Source organism: Sphaerodactylus townsendi, linkage group LG06 (assembly GCF_021028975.2).
Source record: "Sphaerodactylus townsendi isolate TG3544 linkage group LG06, MPM_Stown_v2.3, whole genome shotgun sequence".
Classification (NCBI taxonomy): Eukaryota; Metazoa; Chordata; class Lepidosauria; order Squamata; family Sphaerodactylidae; genus Sphaerodactylus; species Sphaerodactylus townsendi.
Window position 1 is genome coordinate 96,511,542 of NC_059430.1, and position 27,638 is coordinate 96,539,179.

At 43.5% G+C, this 27,638-nt stretch overlaps 1 protein-coding gene across 2 annotated transcripts in view; it reads left to right on the forward strand.

Annotated features, from left to right (window-relative positions):
- Positions 1 to 27,638, forward strand: part of LOC125434438 (protein argonaute-3) — a 56,233-nt gene that overhangs the window by 23,907 nt on the left and 4,688 nt on the right. Inside the window, exons 5-17 of one of the 2 annotated variants that reach the window (XM_048499824.1) lie at positions 58 to 194; positions 7,905 to 8,039; positions 10,474 to 10,561; positions 10,718 to 10,865; positions 12,286 to 12,405; positions 14,077 to 14,199; positions 14,384 to 14,517; positions 18,605 to 18,789; positions 19,849 to 20,008; positions 21,237 to 21,327; positions 21,931 to 22,125; positions 27,061 to 27,123; positions 27,286 to 27,420. In XM_048499824.1, coding sequence (XP_048355781.1) covers positions 58 to 194; positions 7,905 to 8,039; positions 10,474 to 10,561; positions 10,718 to 10,865; positions 12,286 to 12,405; positions 14,077 to 14,199; positions 14,384 to 14,517; positions 18,605 to 18,789; positions 19,849 to 20,008; positions 21,237 to 21,327; positions 21,931 to 22,125; positions 27,061 to 27,123; positions 27,286 to 27,420 — 1,714 coding nt within the window. The remainder of the gene's footprint in view (positions 1 to 57; positions 195 to 7,904; positions 8,040 to 10,473; positions 10,562 to 10,717; positions 10,866 to 12,285; positions 12,406 to 14,076; positions 14,200 to 14,383; positions 14,518 to 18,604; positions 18,790 to 19,848; positions 20,009 to 21,236; positions 21,328 to 21,930; positions 22,126 to 27,060; positions 27,124 to 27,285; positions 27,421 to 27,638) is intronic. The other variant, XM_048499825.1, reaches the window with a different exon arrangement.

Below are 27,638 nucleotides of genomic sequence, written 5' to 3' on the forward strand. Positions count from 1 at the left end.
TTTTGCATTTTTTTTCTTAGTTGAATACTTAATTAACTAGATGTCTTCTTCATGTAGATATACACCCGTGGGCCGCTCATTTTTCTCTGCCCCAGAAGGATATGACCACCCTTTGGGAGGTGGCCGAGAAGTATGGTTTGGATTCCATCAGTCTGTTCGGCCTGCTATGTGGAAAATGATGTTGAATATTGATGGTAAGTTGGAAATGTGTCAATAAATGTTTACAATGAAAATTGTGGGCTGAATCCAATGGAAGGTACTTCTATTTGCAGCATGGGACTTTCTCACTACTCCATCCCAAATGGCTCCTCCAGATGCTGCTCCAGAAGGATGAGATGTGCTGTAGCTGCAATGGACGTAGAGATTTAGCACTAATCCCCCACTGCAGTCCGTGGAAATCTATTTCTGGATCGAACCTGATATTTGCGTCATAATATGAAGCATTGTATATTTACATTTAAAGTGTTGTTATTTGGCATTTGATTATCCAGAATGCTCTATTAACTGGCCTTACCCAGAGGACAAGCTTTCCCCTTCATCTACCATGCCCCTGCATCTTGAGGTGCACGCATGTATCTCCAGCTGGCCAGATCCATACCTCAGACTGTTGTTGGGTTTATAACATCCTCTGCTACAGCTGTCCTTCTCCTAGGGTGTCTTATTTCCCTTCAGCCTTCTTTGAGCTCTGTCAGGAGCCAGCTGTGCTGAATGGCTGCTGGACAGCTGGACCACTTGACTTCTGGGTAGGATGGCTCCATGGTTCAGAAGGAAGGGGAAGAGTTCATTAGGCATGTAAAGTTGTTTCCATGGTGTTCTGGGTGGTGTGGGATGTAGTGTGGTCACCCCAGATTCCTTTGGATAGGAGGTGGAGCAGAGTAATGTGCTTGAGTGTCTGGCACATTTGATTAACCAGCAACCCCCATTCTTCTTGAGTCCTCAGTAAGAAAGCTTCTACCATATAGGGCTTGTCAAGTGGGTTCAATTTAGTCTGTAGCTTAACCTTACTTCAAGATGGAAATTATTAGGTATATTTAAATAGCAGATCTACTTAAATCTGTCTGAGTTAAATTGCAAACCATATGAAATGTAGGGCAGGTAGAGAAAATTCACATGTACTTCTGAGTGCTTTTGGTTTCCATAACTGAACTGCAGTCTATATTCACCCAGTTGCCCTGAGTAAAACTTTATCAGGAGCAGACTAACTTGCATTACCGTAGAATCCATCAAAAGGATCTTTATTGTCTGAATTTTGCACTTAATGCCTGAATGCAAGGTGTTACTCTCCTGCAATAGGTATCTCCAGGAAGTCTCTGGCCTTTTGTGCTCTTACTACTTTTGTGCACTTACTCTGGCCTTTTGTGGACTTACTGCTGCGCGGCTCTTTTCTTCGTAGTTGGCTTTCCCTGTGGTTGTCTGTTAAACTGGGGTGTGGGGTGGGGGGATCCCACTACAAATTGTCCCCAGCCAAGCTAGTCACTGTTTTGCTTGCCTGTCCCTTGCTGTGCTTTTTTTGTTTGTTTTTGGCAGATTTTTAAACAGCAAAGAAAGAAACCATTTGGGCTGCTCTTTTGACCCAAAGAGTGGTAGGAACTGCTGTCGGGTGGTCAGGGAAGATGGGGAAGGGGGTGGGGGCAACTAAACCAACCAAAGAAGCAGGATTGAACACAGACTTCTTTTCCCTTTGCTTTTCTCAGAGTGGGAATGGGATAGGGGGAAGTCACACTACCTGCTTTCGGAAGCTGCAGAACTGAGCCATGGTGAGATCTGAAGAGGCTAAAACTAGTGCCTAACAGAGAATCCTATCTAAAGAGGATGGATGCTCAGTGTGCAGCAGACCACAAGTGCATAATAGGCCCCTGTTGGAGAGAAGTGTGATATATAAAGTGGCATTGAATAGCTATTCACTCTAGACAGAGTGTGATAGCTCCTGCCAACCCACAAGGGCTGGCAGGGTGAGGATGCAAACTAGTTCTTGGAGTCTAACAGACTGAAACCCAAGAACAGTCACATTCCAAACATGTAAGGAGTGCATAGATGTTTGACACCAGACACAAGTGTAAGGACAGCATTGTGAGCCATGAGGACTGAGAGACAATCCTTGGTAGGGAATCCTAGCTAGGACCTCAAACATCCTAACCTTATGAACGTTCGTGAATAGAGGAGCATAGGTCAGAACCTACATGCCCTCATTCTGCAGTTGGAAGCACTGCATACTTAAAACAAAATGCTATTATAAATCAAACTCCAGGGAAGAGCAAAAAAGCCACAAGGAGTATGCCTCCATTGGTTATATCCTTGGAGACCCAATAAAGAGGAGGAAAGTTTAGAGAGTTTGAATCCCAACCAGTGGCCAAAACATATTCAACAGCACAAGATGCAGGGTTCAAACCCTGTTACAGCTCCCCGTAGAGACTCTTCCACTTGGAGGTACAAAATCTGGTAGTGAAGGAGTGGTGCTTGCCACTCAGAAAAACCTGAAGCCACTGTTGCAATGCAGGAAAGGAACTGATTAAAACTACCTAAGTTATCAGCAGGAGTGCGAATAAGCAAATGCACACCATAATTATGAAGCGTGCCTGATATGGCCAAAAAAAGCATGGGCAGCATAAATGAATCTTGTGCAACCTGCAGAGCAATGTGCACAGCAAACAAGCTTAGATGAAAAACACAACAGCAGATTACCCTGCCAAGGGACTAGAAGGGCATTCCCTTCATGATGGCAAAAAGCAAACTGAGGGAGTAGCAGCCCTCCTCCTGGTCATGTGATCATTTTGGCGGGAAAGCACCAAGCAGGAGGAGGGGCACTTCTGGTCTGTTAGAATGCTTTGGACATTTTTTGTGCGGCTGGTCTGCACATGCGCAGTCTCCAGTGTGATGCTGCACAGAAGCCATAAAGATGGAACTGATATGTCTTGTAAGGTTAATTGTTTGCTTCTAATTCTATATTGAAACTAGGAAAATATCTGTAATTGCAGAGACACATTTGTAACATTTTGGAGATGAGTAGGTTGTGGGCCTGTTAAAACGACATGTCTTTCGCAAGTGAGCCATAAACCACTCTGAGCGCATGGGTTCTCCTTTCTGTGTTTAGTTTGTTCTATAGATTTTTGCATTGACCTTCTGGATTGATTTTGCATAGATTTTTGCATACACCCACTTAAACTAGTACTACACAAAGTGCCCCATTAAGATCAATATTGCTAATATAGCATTGTTAGTGGCAGTGTGGCGTAGTGGCATAGAGTGCTGGACTAGGATCTGGGAGACCCCCCTTTGAATCCTGCTGTGCCATGGAAGTTTAGTGGGTGACCTTGGGCATGTCACACACCACCACCCTACTTCATAGGGTGGTGGTGGTGGTGAGAAAATGAAGGTGAGGAGAATAACGTAAGCTGCATTGTTTCACTATTGGGGAGAAACGCAGGCTGTTAATTAAGTAAATAGAATTAAAGAATATAAGGAAAAATGGGTGAATATTGTATGCAAATTCGGGAAAGAGCTGCCTGGCACACTTTTATTCTATCCTTCCTCCAAGGCATCTAGGGTGGCGTACATTGTTTTCCCTTCCCCTCACAATAATCTTGTGAAGAAGGTTACATTGTGTGTGTAAGCAAGAGACCAACCAACCTAAGATCACCCAGTGAGTTTCAATACTGAATGGATATTTGAACCTTAGTGGGTATTTGACTCCAAGGTCCTGGACCAGAGGTATCCAACTCTGGCGCTTCACATTTGACCATGCCAACTGGGGCTGAGGGGAATTGTAGTCCATGAACATCTGAAGTGCCAGAGTTGGACACCCGTGTCCTAGACTAACTTTCTGACCATATACTACATGGTTCCTGTTGGTAAACTTCCAGGGTCTTCAGATGCATAGGAAAAAAACTAGATCTCACTGAAATGGTTTTGGCATGAATCCAGTTTTTAATGTGGAAAGTACTTCTAGTGTTTTTAGTTTTAGAGAATGAAGTTCTCCACCCTTCATCCCTGATCTAAAAACTGCTTGTGCATTATCTTCTTCTTAAAGGTTTGAAGTCTGCCAACAGTAGACTGAAATGCCTGTGTAAACATCATACGTTAGTGTTTAAACTTTGTCCGTGAAACGAAGCTTTTCCCGCTGAAATCTAGCGGAACTTAATTTACCATCACCTTTCGAACGCAGCATACTCACAGCATCTGTTCTCATTGGGTTACCACAGTGAAAAACTGAAGCAGATTGGGGGTTCACTTGTATGTAGGGTGCACATAAGCTGCTTGTGTTCATTCAGTTATCAGCATCTGTAGGTGTCAGCTAGCTTGCGTCATGTGAAGTTGGCAGGCGGCTGATGGTGACGCATGTCTGAAGAATGTTTTGTTGTATTTGTAAGGGGACATTCTGTGTTCCGTGCATTCGAGGCCTGGGAGCCTCAGAGTGCCTCGTTAACCGTTTCACGGTTTAGTAGTTCTGCTATGTGAAAGGCATTCTGAAGCATATTGCAGCTTTTGCTTTCTGTTGACACAGGGCAGCAAAGGCAGGAACAAACCGATCCTTTGCTTAAACTGATGCGTTGAGCATTTGTGGCCATTTGGTGCTCTGCTCGTTTGGGCACATGTAACTCTGTGCAGCGAAGTTAAAGTTTTCAAAATATAAGGAAACGCTTTGCATATTACCTGGCAAACAAGTCTAGAAATTTCTAGGTGCTTGGCAAAGCGTTTTCAAACACTGGAATAATGGAAAGATTGTACACTTCCTTTTTCGTTCCTGGAGTCTGCCTATATGAAAAAGCAGGATCTATTCTAATGAAATAAATTAAAACTTTTTAAAAATTTATTTCATTAGAATAGATCCTGCTTTTTCATATAGGCAGCTGGGATTTTTTTTTCTTTTTGGGGGCACCCTCCTGTTGCCTGAAAGCCCTCTGATGGTGGCATGGCGATGGAACTGTCCCCACTGGTGGCCTCTGGATCGGGCTGTTAGCCATGAACCTCCCTGGAAGTTCTTAGGCCTGTCAGTCTCTCTGTCCTACATCACATGGTGGTTGCATGTATAAAAGGGAAGAACACTGTATGCTATCCTAAGGGAAAGGGCAAGGAAGATGTTTTAAATAAATAGCTTAAGAGTAAAAGACCAAAGTTTTAAAAAAGCTTTGTAAACATAAAATTTATTTAAAAAAACAGAACATCATGCATACCATGCCATGCAGAAGCAGAGATGTAGAACTGCTGAAGATAACCTTGAACATACCAATCCAGATATGGCTTCAGCAACTCTGCCACTGTGTTTTTTTTAGCAGTTTTCTTTTCTTTTCTGTTCATGCAGATGTGCACAGCTCCCTAAAATGCTGTATGCTAGAAATAGAAACTGTGTGCCATCATAATGAAATGTGGTTGCATGTGCAGCAGATCATTCCACAGCTGTGCCCAGGTGTTTTCAATATCTCGAGGGAAATATACAGAGAAATTAGCTTGATGCAGTGTTTGCAAGCAGTTTTTTTTGCTGAGCTTCTAGAATGAGGCCATTCTCTCTTTTTTTTAAAAATCCACTTTTAAATAACAAGCTCAACTTTTTTGCTTCTTTCAAATTAATGATATGTCTAAAGAGGCCTGTTATTCTTACACTTGCATTGACGTTCTTAATGGTGATCCACCCCAGGTACCATAGGAAAACATGAAACAGGGTCTTTCAATAACAGTTTGTTTTGTTACTTTCTGTATGAGAAGGTTCCTTGTGTTGCTCTTCAGTTCATGGTAAGGTGGTAGGCAAAGAGGTTGGGTTTGATCAGAGGTGGGATCCAACCAGTTCTCACCACTTCTCTAGAAGTGGTTACTAATTTTTTCTGAGTGCTGAGAAGGGGTTACTAAAGCAACCTCCCTGCCCAATAGGGACTGGAGGTGCGTGTGTGCGGCGGCGCCACTGTTGGAATCCCACCACCATCAGAACCTGTTATTAAAATTTTTGGATCCCACCACTGGGTTTGATCATATGGATAAGTTCTACTAACAGCAGTTCTGTAAGGAGTCTTCTGCTGATGCAAGCATCTTTCGGTCTTGCACTGCTGGAAGGTGCCAAAGTCAGTGGAACATATCCATAAGATCCATGGTCCTTCCATCATACTTCTTGACCTGAATGGTTCATTTTTTCTGTCTCTTATAAGGTGCGTGTGTGTTTTGTCCTTGCAGTTTAAATTTTATCAATTCTGACTTCCTATTGCTGGACTCTTCTTATTTGAATTATAATTGGTAGTTTCTTCAAATGTCTTTGAACAGAAGAACAGGATGGAAACATTTCAATAAAAACAAAAAATTGGATAGTAATTTATAGTAAAGAATTAGTAATATTGGTTCATGTGAAATGTTGTCTCTTTGAAGCATTAAGATGCTTCATATGTTTTCCCATTCAGATGGTTCTATGTGAAATATGCATGTACCCTACTCCTCCTCTCAGACAAGTTTGTAGCCTTCCTCTGACAGAAGAGGCTGTTCACTTTTAAAGAGCCACAAGTCGGAGAAAGGAATTAAACTTTGCTGAAGGTTCAGTGAGGGTACTTTGTATTTCGTAAGTATTTCGAATTACAAAGTTTCAGGCAACCTTTTGGTTTGTGTACGGGAACATTGTTTTCTGGAACGTGGCCCGTGATATACCGTATATACTCACGTATAAGTCGAACCGCGTATAAGTCAAGGCACCTAATTTTGCCTTGAAGAACTGGGAAACCTTATTGACTTGCATATAAGTCGAGGATGGGAAAGGTCCATGGGAAGGTGGGGTGCTGAGCAGGCAAAGGAGCTGCAGTTGGGGGAAAGGAGCGCCCCAGAAGCCTTTGGGAGGCTTTTTAAGGAGGGGCGAGGTGGGTCTGGGGAGAGGGAATAAACTAGGGTCTGTGGAGGGTGAACGGGATGGGAGGTGGTGGAGGAAAAGGCAGAGGAGAACGAGGCACAGAAAGCAGCTGAAAGGGGGTGGCAGAGAAGAAGGCAGGAGACAGCGAAGCAGGGAAAGCAGTCACTAACTCACCCTTTTTTCCTTTTCCCCAGCAGGCTGTAAGACTTGGTTTCAGAGAAGCTGCCTGTTGGGCAGCCTGCTCTATGGTTTTCTTAAAAGGGCAATGCTCTAAAGGTTGCTTAAGCAATCTTTGGAGCATTACCACACCCCAAAACCATGAAGTGAAACTACCAACAGGCTACTCAGAAGTCTACCTAATTGGAGACGGGGAGGAAAAAAAGAGTGAGTTAGTGAGGGGGCCTGCCAGCTGGCAGGAGAAAGCGAAGCAGAAAACTAAGCACAGAAAGCAGCTGAAAGGGGGTGGCAGAGAAGAAGGCACGACAGAGTGAAGACAGGACAGGGGGAACACCACACAAGAATTACCGGTAAGTGGGACCCACGTATAAGTTGAGGGGGGCATTTTTCAGCCTAAAAAAAAAGGCTGAAAACCTCTACTTATGTGCGAGTATATACAGCAGTGGTGGCGAACCTTTGGCACTCCAGATGTTATGAACTACAATTCCCATCAGCCCCTGCCAGCATGGCCAATTGGCCATGGTGGCAGGGGCTAATTCCTGCTTATCTGGAAGTATAAGTCTCTGATATGTCCATGCTCAGCACAACCCTCTGAAATTCAGTACATCAAAAAAAGCAAAATGAGTATACAGTGAAAATAGTTCCTGGGGAAAAACATACTGAACATTTTATAGGTTGAGACATGAACCTTCTCAGTAAGGTGCTTTACAAATACTTGGGTTATGTTGGTTATTCATGTCTGCCGGGGGGGGGGGGGTCCCCCAATCTGTGTATTTGGGTGCTGAAAGTATTTGGGTGCAGAACCCTTCTTTGCATGCCATTAACCTGCTTTGTCCTTTTCGGAAACCATCATTGCCAGTTTGTTTGAGGAAGGACATCCATGTCCTTAATAGGCTTGTTTTCTCTTTAGTTTCTGCCACTGCCTTCTACAAAGCACAACCTGTAATTCAGTTCATGTGTGAAGTTCTTGATATTCACAACATTGATGAGCAGCCACGACCTCTGACTGATTCTCACCGCGTAAAATTCACCAAAGAGATAAAGGGTAAGTGGGAAAACAGAGCCCTTACTGTTGATCATTTCTCTCATAACTATAAGTGTGTTCTTTCTCTCATATCTATAAGTGTTTTCTTTCTTTCTTTCTTTCTTTCTTTCTTTCTTTCTTTCTTTCTTTCTTTCTTTCTTTCTTTCTTTCTTTCTTTCTTTCTTTCTTTCTTTCTTTCTTTCTTTCTTTCTTTCTCTCTCTCTCTGTCTCTTTCTCTCTCTCTCTCTCTCGCTCGCTCGCTCTGTTTCTTTCTCTCTTTCTCTCTCTCTCTCTTTCTTTCTCTCTTTCTCTCTTTCTTTCTTTCTCTCTTTCTTTCTCTCTTTCTCTCTTTCTTTCTCTCTTTCTTTCTCTCTTTCTTTCTTTCTTTCTTTCTTTCTTTCTCTCTCTCTTTCTTTCTCTCTCTCTCTCTCTCTTTCTTTCTTTCTTTCTTTCTTTCTTTCTCTCTTTCTCTCTCTTTCTCTCTCTCCCTTCCTCCCTCCCTTCCTTTCCCTTCCTTTCCCTTCCCTTCCTTTCCCTTCCCTTCCTTTCCCTTCCCTCCTTCCCTCCTTCCCTCCTTCCCTCCTTCCCTCCTTCCCTCCTTCCCTCCTTCCTTCCTTCCTTCCTTCCTTCCTTCCTTCCTTCCTTCCTTCCTTCCTTCCTTCCTTCCTTCCTTCCTTCCTTCCTTCCTTCCTTCCTTCCTTCCTTCCTTCCTCCCTTCCTTCCTTCCTCCCCTCCCCCCCTCCCTCCCTCCCTCCCTCCCCCCCTCCTCCCTTCCTTCCTTCCTTCCTTCCTTCCTTCCTTCCTTCCTTCCTTCCTTCCTTCCTTCCCTTCCTTCCTTCCTTCCTTCCTTCCTTTCCTTCCTTCCTTCCTTCCTTCCCTCCCTTCCTTCCTTCCTTCCCTCCCTCCCTCCCTCCCTCCCTCCCTCCCTCCCTCAAAGGAGACATCTGCAAAGCTTCAGAGAGTAAATATAAGAGAATCATAGCTGCTCAGAGTGTTGGCCTGCCTCCCATTAAGAAGCATTAGTTAGGCCTACTCGGAGTGTAAGTGTACCCAATGCTGCTGCTTCTTTTTTTTTTTACCCAATTTTTCTTAATGGGAGGTAGACCAACCCTTGGAGTGAATGTGATTCTTACATGTTGTGGTTTAGAGCAGGTAAATGTAGAAAGGCTCAATGGGCACAATGTGTTCGCAGGCAATGTTGCATTCTCTCGCCCTAGCCTAACTCACAGGGTTGTTGTGAGGCTAATGTCAAGGGGAGAAGAATGATGTGAGCCACTTTGGATCCTCATTGTGAAGAAGGCGGTGTATAAATAAATTTTGGAAATATCAGCACATTTCTTTTCATAACAGTAACAGGTTTATTAACAAAATGTTAATATATTAATTAAAAGAAACAACTTGTCTTTATTCATAAAGTTCTTCACTCTCAGCATTCCCACCTTCAGACAATAATTGTGGGGCTGGATTTGAAATGCCTTCTCCTGCCCTGTTGGCCATTTTCTCCAACATTCCTCCTGCTGCTGCTCCATCAGCCATTTTCCCTACAGAGGGGATTGTCTCTGTGTGAAAAGAGGCAAGTTTCATCAATACTCGTTTCAGGCAATAAAAATACTCATAAAAACTACAAAGCATAATTGTGCCAAAGGATCTTCTTAAGGGAAGCTATGCATAGAAAAATGATTATTAAATGCTCACTCAGATTTGGCACTATTTTCTCTGGCAGAGGCAGCCTCCTGTCACTTCCTGTGCATAATGTGAAACCGCACTGTCATCTTTATTTTGAAAAAGATATAATGGACATATGCATTAAGCTGTGTAGTTTTAAAATATCTTCTCTTATATTTTAAAAAAATTACAAAACACCATAGAATATGGAATCCAGAAAAACAGTGGCAAATTATTCCCAAGCCATAATATCTTCAGGGTGCTGTGTGGTTTCCAAACTGTATGGCCGTGTTTTAGCAGCATTCTCTCCTGACGTTTCGCCTGCATCTGTATTTTAGCATCTTCAGAGATCTGAGATCTCTGAAGATGCCAACCACATCAGGAAGAATGCTGCTAGGACATGACAATACAATGAAGCTCACACAGCACTAATTCCGGCCGTGAAAGCCTTCGACAATACATAATATCTTTCTACCTTTTTTGCTAATTTTGCAATAGACGTAATAGCAAGTTCTCTAATTTATAATGTTACCTATCCAAAGATCTATTTGAGCCCTCTCTGTCTCTTGCTCTGTAGTTGTTGTTTGTGTGCATGCATGTGTGTAAGGAAGTTTAGAGTTCAAACTGTGCTGCACTTTGCAGTATTGTTCTAAAATAAGGATCCTGCTTACATTCCTACTGATAAAACACACACACATATATCCCATTATAAAATAGCTTGTGCAAGAAATCTTTTGTGCCCATCCATTCTATGTTTGTCAATCTTTTTCCCCCCATTGTTTTTATACAGGTCTGAAGGTTGAAGTGACTCATTGTGGAACAATGAGACGCAAGTACCGTGTCTGTAATGTTACAAGGAGACCTGCCAGTCATCAAACGTAAGCAGATGTTTTAAATCGGTGTTATGTAACATGAACATGATTTGGAGTGTTGGAAGAACTAAAATGCATATGGGTCTTGAACCTTTGTAGTCCATCAGCGATTAAATCTTCCAATTCTGCTTTGACTAAAATATGCCTTTTTCCTCTGCCCAGCTTCCCTTTGCAGTTAGAAAATGGCCAGACTGTGGAAAGAACAGTAGCACAGTACTTCAGAGAGAAATACAACCTCCAGCTGAAGTATCCTCATCTTCCTTGTCTGCAAGTGGGACAGGAGCAGAAACACACCTACCTGCCTCTTGAAGTAATGTACTCTGAAGACTGCTTACTTTGTTTGTCTTTTATGATGTGCCATTCACAAGTTGCTTGCCAGACATTTGAACAACTCTTAATTTGTGTGAGTGTGTGTGTGAAGTGCCTTCAAGTTGTAGCTGCATCATGATAACGGGCTTTCAACTCATGAGTCAGTTTGTCATATCTTGCCTGCCTTAGCTTTCCTTGGTACTTTTCCATCCAAGGACTAACCAGGGCAGATCCTGCTAAACTTTCAAGATTTCAATTTTTATTTTATTGAGCTTGCTATCCTGATCTTTCCCAGCCAAAGCCGGACTCAGGGCAGCTGACACGCACAATTATACAATATACACATCCGATGAGATGTAGGGATCCTGGGCTCTCTGGGTCAAGGCAGTTCTTTATTTAGAGAGGGAAGAGTTAAACCTTTTTGTGCGCTTAATTTTAAAAATCTAACCCACCTGTAAGTGATTGGGGGCTCCCCTCTACTGTACTGAACCCACAGGTTTGGAACAAAGTGGAAAGATGGTATACTATTCACCAGGCAGAAGTGGTACCCAAGGGCTGTTCAGCTAGAACCTGCTTTCTAGCTGGAGTCCCTAAAGGCTCCATCTTGTCCCATGCTCTATGACTTCTACATGAGACTGCTGGGTGAGGTCGTCCTAAGATTTGGGATGGTTGTCACCACTATGCAAACATCGCTCAGTTCTGTCTTGCATGCCTGGCCAATTCTGGGAAGGCTATAGAAACCCTGAACGCTTTGCCTGGAGGCAGTTTTGGAGCGGATGCAGGCTAGTACATGGAAACTTAATACTGGCAGGATGGTGATCAGAAGGTCTGACCTGAGATTTAAGGTGTCTCTTGTTCTGGCTGAGATTGCCCTCCCCTTGAAGAAACAGATCCATGGTCTGGGAGTTGCTCTTGGACTCAAGCATCTGCTGGATAAGCAGCTGGCAGCTGGTGAGGAGTGCTTTTTACCAGTTTTGACTGGTTAGCCACCTACAGCCTTTCCTAAGCAGAAAAGATATGACCACTGGGACACCTGTCCTGGTTACGTATAGATTAGATAATTGCAATTCTGTCTACATAGGGCAGGAATGAAACAAACACAGCTGAGGTGTTGTATAGTTTGCCAGATGTTCTGTGTATTGATCAAGACAAGCAGACCTGTGGAGATATTCATCTGATTTTAATGAATTTCTCATTGAGGAACACCTACAAACATCCAAAGGACACCCCCCCCCCCGCCCCCCAACACACACACACAATGACTTTCTGGAATTCGGCATAAATATCACTCTTACATATCACAAACCATGCTTTATAACATGAGGGCACAATAATTCATTCAAAGTGCGGTGGGTTCAGTTTGTTTGCTTAAAACCATGAGCTATTGCAAAATGTATCTTTAACACTTTGTGTTTTTATAGGTGTGTAACATCGTAGCCGGCCAGCGATGTATCAAGAAGCTGACAGACAATCAGACGTCAACCATGATCAAAGCAACAGCAAGATCTGCTCCAGACAGGCAAGAAGAAATCAGCAGGCTGGTTAGTTTACTCGTAAATCTGAAATGAAAATTTGGGGGCTCTGAAAAGAGTGATAAATGTGACTTATGTGCTTTCCATTTTATGCCATTTTCCCTGTGGAATATTGTAGAGTGCCTTTCTGTTGTTTTCCACTTATCTTTGGGATAAGTATTCAGCCGAACACATATTTGTAGCAGGATCTTTGTGTAACTTTATCTTAGTTCCTCCCAAAATGTGCACAGTGCCTGTTAGGACATGTGGTAGCCTGTTTGCTTCTGTTTTGCTTTCCAAACGATTCTATGTATGTTTATATCACTAGTGATGGAAACTGTGTCCCTTATTGGGTGTATCAGCAGAAAGTATGAGGCCTTTCACACCATCTTTTGTTGCATAAACTGTACAGGAGGGGAACATCAATGAGTTTTGGGGTCACGGGTTAATCCCTCTCCCTACTTCTGTAGAATATAGTGTGATGTGTGTAGATTACTGTCACAAGACAAGGAAAGGGGGGGGGGGATCCACAGCTGTCTGACAAATCTTGGGTTCTTTTCTCCAAATACTCAAACCAGTTTTCCAAAGATTTTAGAGTTTTCCAAAGATTTTATTGAAAAAAACAGAAAATAAGAAATGTTCTGATACAGATATTTCTCAGCTAACAGCATGATTCCAGGCAGGCTTTGTTTCAGACCTGGGCTCAGGAGATGTTTTCTCCTGGCCGACTTAGATTAGAATATCCTTTGTTCCTCCTCCTGGCCATTTCCTGGCCATGCTGTAAACTAGCTTCTTTGTTCTACCCACCGTTTGGCTACTAGCTTCCTTTTGGGTAATTTATTCAAAGCCTTTTGGTTCCCTATCCGGAGATCAAAGGCCCTTGTCAGGCTAGTGTGAATTTGCTTGATACTGTAACCAGAGCAACCTCTTCACAATTACATTCATCATTCTGGAGTTGTATTGCATGTATACATTATGCACAGACATACTGCATCACATGGGACATTCTGCATCAGACTTGTCCCTAACAGTACTTTGTACAGAAGCTTTGTAGAGCAGCCCCAAACATCCCAGTTCTTCATGTAAGATTGTCTTCTGATAAAGTGGATTTGCGGGGGTGGGGTGGGGGGTGGACTGCTGAAAGCTGACACAACTTTCATTATGGCTTAGGCTGAAATTTTGGAGGAAACTTGGCTTGTAGTCATAAAAAGTAGAAAACATAAATTTAAGTCATATAACAAGAGGGTGTTTTCACTCAACTGCTGTTAGGTGAAAGGCCCATTTAAATCAAGGGAAAATGCAATTATGGTGGTGGAACGTCATGTTCTGTTGAGATGGAGAACTGGAATATCTTAATAGTGTTCAGTCTAAGGGGTGCTCAGGCATTTCCCTACTGCAAAAGGAGGCTTCTCCTCAAGGGAAGGCGCCTTCCACCAGAAGAAAGAGCCTGTGCTAGTGGTGGTTGTATTAAAAATGGGTTTGAATAACAAATAGTGGAACAATTGGCAAATGGCTCCACATTCAAGTTAATGGAGTCAAAAGAATGTTCAAGATTTCCAGACGGACTCTGTTACATGTATGCAGTACAATGCTTGAATAAAACTTGTTGGAGCAGCAGAAAGGACTTGCAGCATTCTAACAACTCCTGAACTGTCTGTACCCAGTACGATGGTGATGATTGTGCTTGGTTTCTGCCTAAAGGTGAGAAGTGCAAACTATGATGCCGACCCATTCGTTCAGGAGTTTCAGTTCAAAGTTCGCGATGAGATGGCTCATGTAACAGGACGTGTGCTTCCTGCTCCCATGCTACAGTACGGAGGGCGGGTAAGAGACATTTTTATTATGCTGGCTATTAGGTCTGGTTGCAGTTTTGGGACAGCTCAGCTTAGTGGCATTGACTTAATGTGGGGATCTGAATATAATGCATCTGTGGAATGGCACCTTGATGCAAAATGGTGTAAATTCCTCTTCCAGTACATCAATATCCTTTTTTAAAAAATTTCTCTAGAACCGAACAGTGGCGACGCCAAGCCATGGTGTATGGGATATGCGAGGAAAACAATTTCACACCGGTGTGGAGATCAAAATGTGGGCCATAGCTTGCTTTGCAACGCAGAGGCAGTGCCGTGAAGAGATACTGAAGTAAGCCGCTAAGCGTCTTTTGGGCAATGTGAGCATGTGGGCTCCATGCCAAACTTCTGAGGCTGTGATTTTTGGTTGGAAGGTGTTGTGGTTTCTTGTATGCTGCCTTAAAGCTGGTGAAACTTACACTATCCTTTGCTGCCAAATGGCTCTTGAATGTTTAGTTACCGAAAACATGCTTGACTACTAGTAGTCTGTTCATTCATTTCTGTTGAGGCCCATTCTTGCTTTTTATCTGGGCACCAGCTGTCTTACAAACTCACCAGAGCAGCACAGTATCCTTGGTTCTTGAAGAATGTGATGTGAATGCTGCAGAAACCCTTATTATGTAACACTTCCTATCCTTTATACCCCCTAGGTTAAGGAAATAGAAATGGGTATAAGTTTATATGGTCCATCACCCCAATCTCCTTGCTTTTCTCTTCTGTGGCATTTTCTGAAGGTATTTATCAAACCAGCCATTTAAGCCAGTGATGGTGAACCTTTTCGAGACCGAGTGCCCAAATTGTAACCCAAAACCCACTTATTTATCGCAGAGTGCCAACACGGCAATTTAACCTGAATACTGAGGTTTTAGTTCAGAAAAAATGGTTGGCTCTGAGGCACACATTACTCGGGAGTAAGCTTGGTGGTAGCTGGTGGCTTTGCTTTGAAGCAACCGTGCAACTCTTCCAACGGGTGAATCACGACCCTAGGAGGGTTTACTCAGAAGCAAGCCCCATTTCCAGCAACCGAGCTTACTCCCAGGAAAAGGATCGCACTTCAGTTCTTCGAATGAAAATCAGTTGGGTTTAACAGCGCTTAACAGGGTTACCTACACTGCTTCCCCAAAACTAGGTCTTAGGTTTAATGCTAATAATCGAGCCCAGCAGCCCAGGCCAGCCAGGTGTGTGTGTGTGGGGGGGGGGGGCGTAACTCTGCGCGAGCCCGCAGAGAGGGCTCTGAGTGCCACCTCTGGCACCCGTGCCATAGGTTCCCCACCACTGATTTAAGCGCTATCCTTTTCCCACTCAGCATCCCTGTCTCTGCTGTACCCCAGACCTCAAGAAACAAGAAGCAGGGAAAAGGTAAAGAGAAGAGAAAGGAAAGGAAAGTGGAAAAGGCGAGGACAATGTAGCTAAAACACAGGAAATGATCACTGGACATTAACAGCATCAGAAGTGATCCATAATAGCAGCATATTATGTTTCAAAGAGTTTTCTGAAAAACAGACTATAGAAGCTGGAATTTCTCAGATGCTTAAATTCTGTTAAAAGCAACCCACTCATTTGCAAGACACAGCATGTCTGTTTCCCCAAGTTTACAGTTTAGACTTCCAGTGAACTGATGACTCGTTTCACAACCGAATCTCTCCTCATGATCATCTCCTTCCACCCACCTCATCATATCTTGTTTGTTCAAAATACTTACACTCTGCTTGTTTAATTGAAGGATTTTATTTATTTTATTTAAAATATTTTTATTCTGTCGTTCTACCAAATGAGGGTTCATAATGTCGATAAAGGCTTCTATCTGTCTGTCAAATGAGGGTTCACAAAGCAACAAACATAAAACCATTGAAATAATTAAATAGAGTTGAAAATGTAAAATATAATTAAAAATACATAAACAGACACCAGCAGAAGGACCAAAAGTCATTCTTGGGAGTATGCCAAATGAAACAAAAAAGTCTACTCCTGCTGATGAAATACATCAATAGAGGGAGAGAGATGAATCTCCCTGTGGAGGAAGTTCCACAGGTTTGGTGCCACAACGGAGAAAGTCCTTTCTAGGGTCACCACCTGTCTAGTTTCAGATGGCAGGGGCAACTGAAATGGGACCTCTGAGAATAACCAGAATGAGTGGGTAGTTTGATATGGGAGAAGACAGTCCTTAACATACATTGATTGCAGGCCGTAGACAGGGCTTTCAAGGTCAACACCAGCACTTTGAATTGAGCCCAGGAGTAAACTGTAAGCCAGAGTAGGTGGAACAAGAGTAGAGTGATATGGTCCCTATGACCCACTCCAAGTCAACACTCTGGCTGCTGCATGCTGTACCAACTGTAGCTTCCAAACAGTCTTCAAGGGCAGCCCCACATAGAGCGTATTGCAGTAATCTTACCTGGAAGCTTCCAGTCCATTCACCGCAAGTTTTTTTTTTTGGTTGGGTCAATCCATTTCATCTTGAGTCTTTCTCTATTCCTGCTGCCTTTTTTTAGTGTTCCACCCCTTTCACTGGGGCCCCTGTTCCACAGATCCTGGGGTGGGTGACTTTAGCTGTTGCTCTCCAGAGTCGACCTCAGAAGTGAAGGAGTAGGTCTCATGGACTGTCTCTCCTTCTTGGCATGGCCAGTTCCTCAACTCGAAGGAACTGCCAGTCACAAGCCTCCTCCTCAGCCTCCCTGTCCTGCTTTTTATTCCCTCCCTGTTACGCCTGGCCCCGCCACCCACCAATCCGGACCTCTGAGGGTCTGATCCAAACGCACCCTTCCTTGGCCCCAGTGGCTTTCTTGGACTACCCGTCTCCACCTGGCTCCTCCCTTCGTTATAACCCCATGTGTTGCCACTCTTCTTTCTCCACCCAACGTTTAGGCCTGCACGGACTGATTGCCTCCCTCCTGCCAGGTCAATGGGCTCCTGTGGGGCCCTGGTGGCGGGATATGTGTGGGTGACCCTGGTGAGGGGGTCCTGGGGGGGTCCCCAGCTCTGGTCAGTGTTCCCTTTATGTTTAGGGGCTTGGGATGTGGCTGCATAGCTCCGGGCAGCTCAGGGCTTTCCCTGCTGCCCTGGAGCTGCCAGGGTGAGGTGATATGGCCCTGGGTGACTCGGGGCTTTCCCGATCATCCTGGGGGCTACAGGGGCAAGGCAGTGCTGCACCAGAGAGCCCTGAGTTCTCCTGGTCACCCCGACAGCCATTTGGCCATGCTGACTGGCTTCCGGGATCATCTCAGATGGCTGGGAGGCTGCCCATCTTGGGACACCTAGCATTATTATCTTTTTCTAATGACTTGTTTTTTCTCATAGTTTAACCAAAGTACGATAGCCTCAGTTTAATCATTTTAGCTTCTTGGAACTGTTTAGGCTTGATCTCAAACTCACTTATTTGTCCTTTTGGGGGTCCATGATTTCTGTAAAACTATCCTTCAGCACCATATTTCAATTGAAGTGCTGGCCATATTAGCAGGAAAATCCTTCAATGCCATCTTAAAGCCTGAGCTCCTGTTTAAATAGGCCAGGCATCTATGGAAGAACGAAGAACTCCACTGAGTCAGCAGCTTGTTCTGCCTTAAAAGACCAGGTGATAAAAAGCAGGTAGTGCCCCTTTTAAATCGCAATCTGAGCTAGTGGCTTCTGAGACACTAATGAGAGACATGGCTAAACCAGGGTATAGCAATAAAATATGAATTTATAACAAATCACTGCTCTGTAAATAGACCAACAGAATATATGACGCAGTTAGTGTGGAGTGATGGTCCCTTTGACCCACTCTTCAGCTTAGAACTTGAAGAGATGGAAGGAAAGAAAAGTATAAAATTTTTAGTGACTTACATGGCAACAAAGAATCAAGTCAGTCTGAATCCTTGGTGAACCAAGAATGTATTGACCTGATTTCTGAAATTTTGGCTTGTTGCCAGATGATGGAAATGCCTCCCCGCAGCCATGCTTGAGGTTCCGCTATATAGAAGGTCCTACCTTCTAGCCTCCAAAGATCAGGGCACACAAAGTAGAAGCTTGGTAGGAAATCTTAGCTGATGGTCAGGTTCATTTCGGAGCATTATGAATACTGGCAACGATCAATGTTGAGAAACTGAAGTAAATATAACCCCTTCTGCTTCATTGTGGCATGTCTTCTTTTCTGTGCTGATCTCCCCTACCTGTCTGACCACCAGTTGTTAGGGGATCCTTACATTGTCAATCGCTGATAGATGCCTAGATTTGTTTAATTCTTCTTTAAAGCCATCTAAGCGAGTGTTTATTGTGACATGTTCCTCGTGACAGATTCCATAAATGACGCATAATGTAAATAGGTTCTGTCTGTATAGATTTTGGCATTGCATAGATTTTGGCATTGCTCCTTCGTAAACCAACATTTAATGCCTTGCTAGGGGTTTCACAGACCAACTTCGCAAGATCTCCAAGGATGCAGGGATGCCAATCCAGGGCCAGCCGTGCTTCTGCAAATATGCACAAGGTGCAGACAGTGTGGAGCCCATGTTCCGGCACTTGAAGAACACATATTCTGGGCTCCAGCTCATCATCGTTATCCTTCCTGGGAAAACACCTGTATATGGTAAGCCAATATAAGGAACCTATGTTCAGTTCATGGTAATATGGCTGCTTTTGCCCATAGGTTTTTGGATGGTAAATTTTAGCATAGCTCGTTTCAGGAAACAATGCAAGTGGGGCACACTGCAGAATAATTGTGAGGAAATTCTTATTTTCAAAAGCTTGTTTTGTTTGGAGTTAGAGGAATAAGCCTGTCAGTTCAGTGCCAAGGGAGGTTCCCTGATGAGGAATAGTTGTTGAATATTTGCAAGATGGCAGATCATTACCTCTCCTTCATACTCAAATAAGGGATCCTACAGGATTTAGTCTTCTTTTGGATGTAGAGCTGGAAATATTTATGAGAGCCAGGCTGTAAGTTGCACTTTCCATTTGAAAAGTAGGCTCAGTTGTTCCTGTGTAAAACTCTGGAAAGCTCTTCTCAGGACCTTGAAAGGAAGGATCTGGTGTTTCTGACTGCATTTTTCTTTCTGCTGTTTCTCTGTCACTGAGGATCATCTTCCATACATCTGCAGCTACTTCTGAAGATTGTTTGGGGGCAGGAAAGTAGAGAGAGGCCTTTCCAAGTAGAGCGGGGCCTTTTGCACAAATTTGGTCTTTTTGCATCAAGCATGCTTTACTTTTGAATCAGATTCTCAACTTTTTTTCTCCCACCCATGCAGGAGCAGTTCCACCAGCATTTCTGGGAGATCAATAGGACTCTTTTTTAAAAAAAAGACATTTCCGATCTGTCCCAGAAGTGACAGATCGAGGAAACGGCTTTTTAAAAAGAAAATTCAGAAACAGGTGACAAACAATCACTTCAAGTAGAAGTAGTAGAAGGCAGGCAAAATGGAGGCTAGGCTCAGGGGAAGCTGTGGGGCACCTCCTTGCATGCAAATGGAGAAACACAGGGACTGCGAAGCATACAGCCGCACCAAAAATTATAAATGCACAAAGGACTGTGGACTAGGAAGTTCTGAAAAGTAGTCCAGCTCTGTGTGAAATTACCCACCTCTGAGAACTAGAGACAGACCAGGAACTAAGCCAGCTGACTTTTTTCTTCATATTGATACTTGTTTCTCAGCGGAGGTGAAGCGTGTGGGAGATACGCTTTTGGGCATGGCCACACAGTGTGTTCAAGTGAAGAACGTCATAAAAACATCTCCTCAGACCCTCTCAAACTTGTGCCTAAAGATTAATGTAAAACTTGGAGGAATCAACAACATTCTTGTACCTCATCAGCGGTAAGAAGCTCTGTTTAATGTTAAAATATTTTCCCAAGTGCTAAAGGTTGTGTACATTTTTTAAAAAGCCATTATGGGACAGATAGTAAGTGGTATTCCGTATTCTTACATTAATTTGATCTTGTTCTCCAATACCTGTTTTCTATTTTAAGTACTTGCACATTTCCAACTCCTCAAAAAAAAACCTTCCTTGAGGTAACGCAATATGTAAATATAATCAGTTAAGACCTAGACTTTTTAAGGGCCCTTGTAATCAAAACCTCCTTTAAATAACTGGCAGTGCTTCTGGGAGCAAAATGTACCTACCTAAAATCTAGTTGTATTTGTTGCAATTAGGCTCAATAGAAAAGAGAACAACAATTGTGAGGAAAGGCTCAGGCAAGGACAGTCTCCTGTCTTGTATGTATTGGAAACCCTGTTCAGAATTCAGGGCTAGGACCAGTCTTTCGGATCTGCTGTAAACACTAGTTCTGATCTTGGACATGTGGACTGGTATGCAAAGACTTCTTTCACCTAACCCTAAGGGTTTATGGCCATTTGGAGTTTTGACCTCTTGAACACTTAGGGAGAACCCCCCACCACCATCACCACCGCTACACACACAAGCATAATATTGTTGACTGGTTTTGAAACTTCCCTGAGGTGTTATAAAGGAGATCTCTTGAGCTTTGGATGCTTTTCTCATTTATTGTTTCGGGTCTATGATGTATGCCTTTTGAGTACTTTACCTTCTAATGAAAAACTGCAGCAAACCTCACTTTCCAAAGATTGTAGTAGGTCGCATCTTCATCTTGTTGTCTTCCCTGCCTTCGTGATATTATATTATTTATTTATTTTATTCGGCTTTTATCCCATCCTGCCCCCGCCGGGCGGGTCACAACAATATTAATCATTGCTAATACTCTGGCTTATAAATCTGCAACTGAATGTGAATTTCTCCCCTGCAGCCAGGAGTTTACGAAACATGAGATCCTGAAATGTTTGTCAGAAATAAGAAAATATAAATATATCATAAATAAAGGGATGTCATGCCTTCAGTTCTGTATGTTCCATTTTAAATTTTGTAGATTTGATTTGAGGCTATGAGGACAATAAAACCCTCTAATAATGACATGGCAAGAATGCTAACATAGCCATAGCAAGAGTGCTAAAATAGCAATGAGCCTCCTAAGCAGTGCTGTGAACAAGGTATTGAGATAGCCTTCTTCCCCCTCCCTTTTTTTTAAAGACCTTCTGTATTCCAACAACCAGTGATTTTCTTGGGAGCAGATGTTACTCATCCACCTGCTGGTGATGGGAAGAAGCCATCCATAGCTGCTGTAAGTCTAATATTTTGTTTTTGTTGTTGAAGGTGGGAAGGTGGGCACACCTGTTTTCATGAGGACTGGTCACTTTGCATTAGACCTTGACTATGTCTTGGGAGTTCTCCATTCCTCCTTTTGTGCTTAGTTTTCCAACATTGTATAGTTCAGATGTTTCCTAATGCAAAGCAAATTACTCCAAATCATGAGGGTACACCTGGGGCATTTTTAGGGAGTCAAAGGGCTTGTTCACCTATTTCCTGCCAGCCCTGCTTTCTCATGTTATATTTGTTGCCTGCCTGCCTGCCCTGCTAATGTGTGAATTACAGATGAAATGGTTGGCAATGATGAGAGGAAAAATAGATGTTATATACCCTGTTGTAGACCTTCAGGTCCTCTTTCTAGTTTGAAGCGGCATTCTTGTGAACATAATATTTATTCTTCTGGAGATTGTGGTTTTCATGACTTTTCGAGAACTTCTCTTTTTATCTCCTTAAAATGATGCCCTTCAGGAAACCCCCTTTTAATTAGGGAGAATGTTATGCTGTTTCTGTTCTGTTTTAGAATTTCTGCCACCTTCTGTTTATACATCTTCTGTTTATGCATCTCTCTCATTTTCAGGTTGTAGGCAGCATGGATGCCCATCCAAGCAGGTATTGTGCCACAGTGAGAGTTCAAAAACCCCGCCAGGAAATCATCCAGGACTTATCTTCCATGGTTAGAGAGCTGCTCATCCAGTTCTACAAGTCAACACGGTTCAAACCCACAAGAATTATCTTCTACCGTGATGGGGTGTCAGAAGGACAATTTCGCCAGGTTGGTTCAGTCTACACAAGGGTCCTAGTTTTTATGTTGGAACTAGTATCTGACTTAACTCTTCTCCCTCTGAGGCAGAAGGACATCTTGCTTGGGTGATTCCCACCCCTTCCTTCAGAGAGGCAGGATCAAATTATTTCCACTTCTTGTCTCCTATAGTGGGAGTCCTCAGTTCAGTTCTTTTCCTACCTCAGCTAGGGAGAGCAGCATCAGGCATAGTCTCTGAGTTCTATACTAATTTTCCTCTATTTTCTCTAAAAATGTACTTTGTTCCTTACTTTCTCTTTCTTCATCCTCCTTTTCTTTTGTTCCTTCTATCTCCAGTGCTCAGGCAGAGTTAGGGAGTTTAGGAGAGTAGGAGGGAGAAATGAAGACCTACAATCAGCCTTTACAGTGGATTTTCAACTTCCCGCCAAAAAACTGCCATGCTGGGAAGCAGCTACAGAAGCAGAGTTGGAGGCTCCTTTAACAGCTGCGCAAGTGATAAACTATTCCCATTATCAATCAGGCTGACCCGGGAACTAATGCTCTGGTCTACCTAGAAGCTGGGAGGAAAACGCACACAAAATGCTCAAAGAAAAAGCCTGCCTGGGAACCAGTTGTGTGGTCTACCTTGAGACTTGGAGCAGTCACAGGCAAACTGCATGAAGAAAAGGCTCTCCAAGGGACTTGTTCTGTGGTCTGTCCAGAGGCTTGGAGCAGCGCACAGGCAAAGTGCACAAAGAGAGGGTGCTCTTCCCAGCCAACTGAGGGACTGGACGCCATCTTGGTAGGAACAAATGGCATGATCCCCAGCAGTGTGGTCTATGAATGCTCAGAATTGATTTCTGCCAGGAGTAACTGGTTACAGAATTCAGAGGCTGATCTTCCAGTAACAGTTCTTCAGGGGAGACTGGGAAAGATCTAAGAGATCACCTCCTTTCACCAGGACCGGGTTCCATCAGAGCCAGACACCTCTCTTCCTAGCCGCTCCCTTAGACACACGGGTGGCCGTTGTACAGAGGATGGTGCCGCATGGTCAATCAACAACTGGAAAAATGCCGGGGGGTGGGGGGGAGGTGGCACAAAAAGAAGAGATTCCCTTTAGCTGGGCAGTGATATTTTGTCTCAAACTGAGGGTGATGATCAAAAGGAGGGAGAATTCTATCAGATGTAGAGGAGTCCCCGATAGAGGTTCCTAAATAATTTTTTCAAACATGAGCAATGCCAATATCTTCTTAAATTAATGGCTGCCTTAGATCCTCAGTACTTCTCCTGAGGAGGAGGCAGGTCCCCCAGTGATGTTGTTAAGGGTTGAACTAAAAGCAGCAGGGAATTTTCCCTCATGCTGGGTCCATAGAAAGATTGTTTCCAACCCTAGATTTTTTTGAGAAACAATTAAAGAGAGAATGAGTTAACCCTCAAATAAACTTTTTCCTTCCTTTATTAAGAAATATATGCCTCACCTCAGTTTATGAGTAAACTTTTTCAGGTCCCACTGGAGGATGCCCCAGTGTCTGCTGTACAGTTCAGCAGTCTGTTATCTGAGGATGGTGAAGGCTCCAGCCAGGATGTGCTGGGTAAGAGGTCAGAATGTGCTCTAAAAATCTGTGATGGCTCCCATCATTTCCAGAGCAGCCAACACATGGTTAATTGAGAACAAAATTCTGATGGCTCCTTCCTGCACAGCATATTACCACCTTAGACTCTCTTATTTTCTTCTCAAGGGCCATGGCCTGCTCAGTCCCTGTGAGGTGCAACCTCTGGTAACGTGCTTGCCTAGTCAGTAGGCATTATAAAGCCATAGTGGCGGCTTATACCATTCAGAGGGACATGCTGTTTAGAAATCAAAGTTCTCGTGGAGATGTTAAAAAAAAGTAATGCTAAGATATATCTGCTTGGATAGATGCCCATCAGGATCTCTCTGTAGAGCTCCTAGGCAGGCAGGCAATCTAACTTTAGGTCAGTCCTTTTACAGATAGCCAAACTACAAATATTTCACTCCGAAGTCTGACAAACCAGTTGAGACAACAAAGCTCCTAAGCCCTCACTGTATCAGCATTCCAGTAGGGGATGACTCTTACATTCTAGTGCAAATAGCTTCAACAACAGGCAGATGCGTTTTGCTCAAGGCCATGAACAAAGGTTATTTCTTGGGATTTTCAAGGATGCCTTCGCCACATTTTGCTCCTTTGTGCAGAAATCAGGAAAAGGCTTTCAGCACCCAATTAGCCATTCAGCATCTGTTGGGCCTTAGTACCTTAGAGCCTATTAGTGCCTTAGAGCCTCTTCTACGGTTAAATGCATTGGAGCCTATTCTGTTTTCTTCACAATCTGCAGGAGGAATAGGGACTGGAAAGACTTATTAGATCTCAAACAAAATTGTCAGGCTTTGACACTTTCATATGGTTGCACTCAGATCCATTAAGAAAGCTTCTGATAAAGCTTCTAGAAATTCAAAGAATATACCTGTCAGTCAGCCATTTCAAGCAAAAGATGCATGTGTAAACAACATTTCCACCAAAATATACCTATATAACCTGGAAGGATCCAGATCATACTGATTCAAGGTGGAGGCAATCTGATACTGAATTGGGCTGGAGACAACCTTGCCTTGATACGGCAAGAACATGTAAACTCCCTAGCTAAGCAGATAGTCAATCAAGGTTAAGGGTGGTCCCTAAGGCGAAGTCTGTTTCAGTTTGCTTTGACCCACTTCAGACCGCCTATGGTAGATATATTTGCTTAAAGACCAGTCAAGTGGAGAGGTTCTTCTCCAGGTTCTTCCATCCGAGGTGGAGGCCTTAACAGCAGCATGGCTGAAGGCCTCCATCTCAGATGGAAGGTGGTACTTGCCCCTATATGCATTCCCCGCCCCACCAGTTCTACCAAAACTGTTTCAGAGAATCATGCTGACCTCATGTTGGCCTTACTGGCCCTGGATTTGCCATCCTCAAGGAACTAGCAGTGCTTTCTCCTGTTATGTTAGCAATAAAGCTGGACATGTTGACTCAGGGTCCAGTTTTTCAACCGCGGATTCAGTGGTTCAAACGCCTGGGAGTAGTGGCAAAGGTTTCCAGGTCTCGGCCAGTCTTTTACAATCCTGACATCATACTGTCTGTCCACCAATCACATTTACATCACCACCAGGCGGTGTGAAAGAAAGGAGATTGACCCCCTGAGACCCAGCCTTTCCTTAATCTTGGAGTTCTTGCAAGATCGTCATGTATTGGGCTTCAAGGATCTATGCCCATGGTGGCGAACCTTTGGCACTCCAGATGTTATGGACTACAATTCCCACCAGCCCCTGCCATCATGGCCAATTGGCTATGCTGGCAGGGGCTGATGGGAATTGTAGTCCATAACATCTGGAGTGCCAAAGGTTCGCCACCACTGATCTATGCTAAGACGACAGGTGGTGATACTTGCCCCAGTTTTGGCACGTTACTAGAGAGTGCAATTTTCACAGCACCACTACATTCAAGGTTCTGAAGGGATCTTCCCAGTTGGATCCTCCTTAAATACCCCTTTTTCAGACCTGGAATTGACATATGGTTTTAATTGCACTTACAAACATCCATTTGAATATGTTAAGGACATCTCTTTAAAATGACTTAATATGAAGGCATTGTTCCTAATTGCAAATACTTTTGCCAGAAGGGTATTGGAACTGGAATATCTTTCCATCAGCTAAGTTTGTATATATTCCAAGGACAAACAGTCATCTGACCTACCTTCGAACTCAAGGTATTGCCCAGATTGCACATCAACCAGGAAAACTGTTTACCTTCAGTCCAATATATCTTATGGAGAGTTATGGCACAATCTTGATATTAGGAGGGCGGTTACAAATCAAAAAACCCCTGAGCCCCTCGGGGATAGGGCAGTATATTAAATAAACAAAAAAACAAACAATAATAATAATAATAATAATAATAATAATAATAATAATAATAATAATAATAAATAATTAAGTCATTATTCTCAGAACCAACTTCATTAGTAAATCAGACTTTCTTTTCGTTCCATTGGTCCACCAGATGAAGGGAAACGTTTCCAGGACTGCCATAACGTTTCCAGGATCTTGGCTAGACATGCTTTGGTGGACAAAATGTACAAGCTGCAAACCCGTCAACAGTTTCTATATTGTTAGATATTACAAATCACAGACATATAGTTCAGCAGACGCAGTCTTTAGACGAAGACTGCAAACCCGTCAACAGTTTCTATATTGTTAGATATTACAAATCACAGACATATAGTTCAGCAGACGTATCGATGATAACCCACCCATCAAATATGGACACTGCTCTGGAAAGTCCCAAGCAAGCTATCTTCCTGCCTTAGAGGGAAAATGCACTGTTGGATAGTCACCATGGACGGTCCTTCTTATCTGAGGACAGGAGGACATCTTGGTCTTCCCAAAGTCGTGATCTCTGTATTTTATAAGTTTTCTGCTTCGCGTCCCCCCCCCCCCCAACCCAGGTTATTCAAGAATCATGATATTTACAATTCTTTTCTTTTAACATGCCTCGGAGCCGTGGCCAAGCGAACGGCCGGGCAGGAGGTGCTTTAGTTGGGCTCATTTTCCTTGTTTTTTTAATAGCCTGGTTCATATTTTTGGAGCCATGCAGGCACAAGGGGGCATATTATGGCTGTGGGGGTTCATTCATGCCTGCCTGTGAAGCCACGCAAAAATGGAAGGTAAATTTTTATAAAACCTGCACTTCAGTGCAAAGGCACACGCCCCGGCTGATGCACTGGCTGTCCACGGGACAGCCAGCCATGCGAAGGGCCCGGGGTATGCCGGGTTTGTATAGCCCAGCTGCAACCCAGTCATTATTAGCTGTATGGAAAGGGCCATCGTTTTACACCAATTACAGAAGTTCTAGTCAAGTTGTTGAACTGCAATTAGAGTTTAACTGAGGAAAAAAATTTGTTCCTGTCTCCCTGAAGGAAGGGGCGGGAACCACCCAAGCAAGATGTCCTCCTGCCCTCAGAAAAGACGGACCATTCATGGTAGGTGTCCAACATTCTGTTCTCAGACTATGTTGCTCTAGTAATTTGTGGGAGTGAGCAATTAAGGGAAATAGGTGCTTTTCAAAATTCCTGCTTGCTCTAAGCTTTTTGCTTTGTTTGCTGCTTGAAAATAATTTCTCCCGTGGCGTTTATGCATTGTAGGTGTTATATTATGAGCTGCTAGCAATCAGAGAGGCCTGCATCAGCCTGGAAAAGGATTACCAGCCAGGCATAACATACATTGTTGTGCAGAAGAGGCATCATACCAGACTGTTTTGCGCTGATAGGACAGAAAGGGTAAGACCTCTCCACTGAACAGTAGTTTTTTCAGGCTTACCTGGTGAGTTCACTGCAGAGGGAAACTTTATATTGGGTTGGGGCTTTATCATTTGTGGCTCGTCTTCTTCGCCACTAGACTACATAGCATTATTTGACATAGAAATCCTGCAGTAAGGGGTCATAGCTCACTGTTTGCATGTGCAAGATCCCAGTTTTAGCCCCCACCCCACCTCCCC